Source organism: Arachis stenosperma, chromosome 3 (genome assembly GCF_014773155.1).
Source record: "Arachis stenosperma cultivar V10309 chromosome 3, arast.V10309.gnm1.PFL2, whole genome shotgun sequence".
NCBI lineage: Eukaryota > Viridiplantae > Streptophyta > Magnoliopsida > Fabales > Fabaceae > Arachis > Arachis stenosperma.
Genome location: NC_080379.1, coordinates 162165082 through 162171442, shown reverse-complemented (window position 1 = coordinate 162171442; position 6361 = coordinate 162165082). Strand labels below are relative to the sequence as shown.

Genomic DNA, 6361 nt, shown 5'->3' with positions numbered 1-6361 from the left:
ATACATGCATAAGACTCTAACAAACTAAACCAGAAACACTCTAACAAACTTACAAGTTAATCAAGTTATTACTTAATCTCGACACGTATTTCTTTCAATTAGTTCAATATCATACTTGTCTTCATTAAGTACGTACACACAACTCTAATACCTAGGTAATTATTTTGTTTGGTTTGTACATTTTTGTCTTTTGAACGTAATCTTTGTGATTCTAATTATTTTTTATGACATTACGAAAAGGGAAGAATAATTAGAGGACCATAAATTTTATATTGAATTCTTTAATCTCTTTCTTGAAAAAAAGTATGAACAATATATTTTTTGTATAAATTTTTATAAATATAAATTATTATTGATTAAGTGTTAACTAAAATAATAATAGAAGAATGTTAGAAAATTATGTGAATTTATTAATTTTAGTCATTAGTTAGTTATTGATATTTAAAAATATGAGATAAAATATATTATTAATTACTAAACTAAAAAAATTAAACTAATGACTAAATAATAATTAAAATAATAAATTTTAATAATTTTTTAAATTTTTTATAATAAAAATTATTAATTGTATAATATTGCTGACATAATATATGATACGCAGTCATCTTCATTTATTTTTTTGGTTCATTTTCTTTTTAAATATAGTATGCGTGATGTTTTTTTCCTTATTAAAATTATTCTCAACGTTTAAAAACGCTTTAAAATCATCCTTTTTTAAATTTTTAGACTAAAATACTCTTCATCATCATTTCTCCTCTTTACTTTCCACATTCCACTCCTTATTTCACTGTTCCTCAGCCTTCCTACAAATCTTTAACAATAACAATACTAATTATTTTTTTAATTAAAAAAAAGCAAACAAAACTAAAACAAAATCAACAACAATAATAATATATTCAGATTCAAAAATCCATCAATAACAACACCACCACATTCAAACTCAAAAATCCATCGACAACACTACCACATTCAAATTCAAGACAAAAAATTTCAAAAATCCAATCTTTCAAACTCAAAGAGAAAAAATGCAGATTTCAGAAACAAATAGAGGACTCTCTACTTCTTCTCCCATCGGAGCAGCATCATCGCCTCCCTCAGCGGTCGCAACACCTCCCACCACGATCGGCACACCACCGACGCCACCTTCAGCAAAATTAACAAAAATTTCATATCAAACAACAATTCAATCATCGTCAACTATGATTTCAGATCCAAAATCAACAACCAAAAATTATAGGATTGTAAATTAGTAAATGAAGTAGCAGCACAAATTTAGCAACAATATAACCATCTGTAACAACTAAAAACTTCATGCCAAAATTAAAAGCTAAATAAAAAATTTTCAAATAATTAATGACACAAATTTAGTCACAAAAGAGAAAGAGCTAGCTACATGAATAAATATGGAAAGAGATGAGTTTTAAGAAGCAGAAGAGAGAAACAGATAATGCAGATCTGCGCTGTACGAGAAAGAACGCAATAGAAAAGGAGTTGACGCCGAAAGAGAGAACGGGATTGAGTCAACACTGAAGGAGAACGTCACCAACGACGCCCTTTCTTATCAACGGTGCCTTCTTCTTCCTCTTCTCTTCTTTTTCCTCTTTGTTCTCCACCCTTTCCTCTGTTATTTTCTTCGTGGCTTGCTCTCCCTCCTCTCTGTTTGTGTTGCTGAAGGAAAAAGAATAAATGAGGGTAAATGATAGTTGAAGGTCATTTTTGTCCAAAAATTATAGAAAGAACAATTTTTTAACATTTTATAACATCGAGGATGATTTTAATAAGAAAAAAAGATTAGTAACGATTTCGATTTTGGCTCAAAAGTTTAGAAACGAAAAAAGTACTTAACCCATAAAATTGATATTCAATAGTGTTGTAATCCATTTCCGTTATTTCAATTCTAATCACCAACCGTGAATCCAAACAGTAAGAAAATGACTTGTCTCAAATTCCATCTAATCCAAACAATATCTTCATCTTCATCTTTCTATCAGTACTGCTCAAATAGTTACATTAGGGTGATTTATGGAAGCCCAATCATCTCATGCCACCATATCTCAGTTTGATATCTACTACTGTTACTGTCCCCACGCTTCTATTTATCAAATCAAACACGCACTTATTTGAAAAAAATGTATAATTGATGAATTTATATTTTAAGTGAAACAGGCAGACGCTGAAGCTTCAAAACAAACCAAACCAAACACAACAATACATACATCTCTTTCACCAACCACGCTCCTCCACTCACTCATCACACTCTGTCTTTATTTCTCACACACTGCTTTTAAAGTCCATCACTCTCTCTCCGCCGACTCAACCATCCACATGGCCGCAGCAAACTGAATTAACTACACATACATATGCCTCTTTGCCACCATGACCTCCTCTGCTGCGAGGACTCCTCCGGAATCCTCTCCACACAACACTCGCCGGAATCACCTTCATCATCATCGTCTTCTTCGTCTTCTTCATTGTCGTCGTCGTGGACGGAGGAATCCATCGCGTGTTTCATGGAGCACGAACGCAACTTCGTCCCCGGATTGGAGTACCTCTCCAGGTTTCAGTCTCGCTCCCTCGACGCCAACGCAAGAGAACAATCCGTTGCATGGATCCTCAAGGTAGTTACAACTGAATACCACTTCTCTCGTTCCGTTCCTTCCAAAAATGCCTCATTTTACATTAATGCCACTGCCGTAACTAACTACTGCGTTTCTCTAGTAACTTCTAGATCTTCGATTTTCCCTAATTATTATTACGTGTTTCGCAGGTTCACTCATACTATGGCTTTCAGCCTCTGACGGCATACCTCTCCGTTAATTACTTGGATCGGTTTTTGGACTCTCGCCAGCTGCCGGTCAGCACTCTCCTCTCCACAGCTTTAATTTACGTTTCGTCAAATCAAATCATATTGTCACGTGCGTGGGAAGAAATTTTCTAACGCAGTAATTAGTTACACAACTTTTCAAATGCCAAAACTTCTTATTAATTGCATGGTGAAAACTCATGTACTCTCTTTTCAGTTTTCATGTAAAGGTAATAATTAAAAGACATTAAATAATAATATAATTAAATTTATAAAATTATTTAATAATTTTTAATTATTAATTAAAATTTTTTAAGTATATTAAAAATATTAATATTTCAATTATTTTAATCGTTAATTTTAATTAATATATATTATATATATTTTTTATAATTCAGATCAACAATTAAAATAATTAGAACACTAATATTTTCAATACATTTTAAATACATTTAAAACTCTTTCTATTAATTGTATATAAAATTAATTGCACTTGATTTTTAACTTTTTCTTGTATTAAGTTTTCTTGTATTTCATTATAGCAACCCATGGTATGACTATCCGTGATAACATCGGCAAGAGTCAATAATATGTTGCTACTTGATTACTTAATTGCTTAAAACTTTTAGATTGGGCTACAGTAAGTGTGCAAATACCTACTCTCTTTATTATCTTGTTTGTTACGTATTCATATTTAATTAAGACCTAATTATTGTGTCTAGGACTCTAATTGGTTTTGGATCGTTTTCAGTTGAATCCAAAAGCAGCGCAGCTACTATAACATTAACTCGTCAATTATTGATTAAATAAAGCACTTGTTTATATTCGACGAATGATAAAATAGTCTTGAAATTTATAAATATATATATATGTAAAAGTACCTTTTTCGCTATAATTGTGTACGAATAATATATACTATTAGCAAGTCAATTCTTCGCGTAAAAACAAGTATCAAGTAGCTAGTATATAATATAGGAAAACTTCTAAATGTACCAAAAACACCGGTGTTCCAGTTATTTTAACCATTGATTTCAATTAATATATATTATATATATTTTTTATAATGTAGATCAACGGTTAAAACAATTGAAACACCGGTATTCTCGATATACTTAAAACTCTTCCTATATATATGGTATATATAAGTAAGAGAAATGCAATTTTTTTTTATCTTTTTCCAGTTTTAAATTAATTTATAAAATACTAGGTAGCTAATATTTTTAGTGACAAATAAAATTGGTTAATTTTTAAAAACAAAAAAAATATTAATTACCTAATATTTCATCAGTTTTAATAAAAAATACAAAAACATATATACACAAAATACATATATATAATTCATTTTTTCATAATGTATGTGTGTTTAGAACCAATTATATTACGTGTATATCAAAATCAGCCACTAATATTAATCACTAATATAAAATATATATTAAATATAAATATATATTAAAAATAAATTAAATTATACATATATTTATATACAAATATATTAGTTACTAATTTTAATAAGAGATTTTAATATACCACTAACATTTTTTATTTGTAAAAGTATACTGTTGTAGATTTTTGGATCATGGAAAATGACAGGTCGGGCAAGCTTCTAGTATTACTCTCTAACCTGGCACGTGCATGGCTGATGTGTGAATACTATTTAAGACATATAGAAGCTATGAAATTAAACAAATTATTAATGGTTTATTATACAGTGATCACGAATCAAGATAATGATAATTACTTAATTATTAGCATTTCCGTTATGTTGACACTTGATTACAGCAAACAAGTGGGTGGACTCTTCAGCTTCTATCAGTTGCTTGTTTGTCTTTAGCGGCAAAGATGGAGGAACCTCTTGTTCCCTCTCTCTTGGACCTTCAGGTATATGAGGAATCCTTTCAAAGTTCAAAACAACTATTAATAAGAAACTATGTTGATGATTTGGCATGTGTAATTATTTAAACAGGTGGAAGGAGCCAAATACGTATTTGAGCCGGGAACCATACGTAGGATGGAGCTACTTGTTCTTAGTGTGTTGGATTGGAGGCTTAGATCAGTTACCCCACTTAGCTTCCTTGATTTCTTTGCGTGCAAAATTGATTCAGCTGGAAATTTTACTCCCTTCCTCATTTCTCGAGCTACGGAAATCATCTTATCTAATATCCAAGGTATAGGTCATGAAATTAAAAAGCATATATTTTCAAAGAGCCCTTCGTTCAATTTGTTGGACATTATGGTAGTTAACTGTTGTTGAGGTAGCTGGACTTCATAGACAATATAATAAATGAATCACACCGTTGAAACTTGACATAATTAAATATTAGTGGAAAGTAATGAAATTAAAGCATTCATTGTTAGTTGCTCAATGTGATTATTAATAATTCTTTTTTGTTATATTGAATTTTTGGTGGACATACAGAGGCTAGCTTTCTTGCTTACAGGCCATCATGTATTGCTGCCGCAGCAATACTCTGTGCAGCTAATGAAATTCCTAATTGGTCTCTTCTTAAGCCTGAGAATGCTGAATCATGGTGCCAGGGACTAAGAAAAGTAAGCATGTACTATGCTAAATAATTAATAGATATACATGTACAAGTTATCAATATTATTATAGATATCAGATCAGGTTCCAAATAAGATATATATATGCATGTGGTCGTTGCAGGAAAAAATTATAGGGTGCTACCAGTTGATGCAAGAACTTATTGTGATTCACAGTAATCGGAGAAATCCACCTAAGTATTTGCCACAGATGCGAGTAACAACTAGGACCCGAATGAGGTCGAGTACTACCACTGTTGCATCATCATTCCCCTCGCCCTCTTCTTCATTATCCTTGTCTTCTTACAATAAAAGGAGAAAATTAAATGACAGTTTGCGGGTGAATGAAGATGAAAAGGGAAACTCCGTGTGAAAATGAGGGGGTGGGGGAATAAATAATGAGGGAGGGAGAAACAAAAAAGAAAAGGAAGGAAATAAGGTGGTCGTCCATGCTGTCTATGTAGAAACCTCAAAATTTTTTAGAAGGTTTTTTTTTTTGTGATTAAAAATTGACTCATGAGTGATGGTGTAGATTACTATAAAGTGTATATTGTATATGTATGATGTGAGTTTGATGGATTTGCAGCTTGGAGAATTTATAATTTATAATAATTATTATTTCAAGTTGGTTGGCATTGCCATTCATTAATGGCTTTGCAGATTCCCTTGGGGAAGGGAAGATTTTGTAACATAAATAGAATTTGCTGTGAGTGAGAATTGAGAAAGGGAAATACTGATAGATTCATTTATGGCTTGGTCTTGCAATGCAAGTGTGGATGCATGGAAAGAAAGAAAGAGGGGGTTGGAGATTGGACGAATATTCAAAGGTTGCATTGATTGTTGGTGAAATAGATGAAGATAGTGGAGCCAGGTACGTATTGAATTTGAAGCTTTGAAGTTTGGGGGGTAGCTGTTCATTATTCATGTCATCATATTAGTCAAGCTTCTCATCTTTGCCAACATGCATCATTGTTTCTTCTACAGTCAACACTACTCAGCAACAGTTTGGAGTTGGCTACA

General features: G+C 31.6%; 1 protein-coding gene across 1 annotated transcript; it reads left to right on the top strand.

Moving 5' to 3' along the window:
* The first annotated feature begins 2186 nt into the window (after positions 1–2186).
* Positions 2187–5965, top strand: LOC130965271 (cyclin-D1-1-like). Its single transcript, XM_057890010.1, has 6 exons — positions 2187–2618; positions 2768–2854; positions 4583–4681; positions 4767–4968; positions 5220–5350; positions 5466–5965. Exons 1-6 carry the CDS (start codon positions 2361–2363, stop codon positions 5712–5714), a joined length of 1026 nt encoding a protein of 341 aa, XP_057745993.1. The 5' UTR covers positions 2187–2360; the 3' UTR covers positions 5715–5965.
* The last annotated feature ends 396 nt before the right edge of the window (positions 5966–6361 follow it).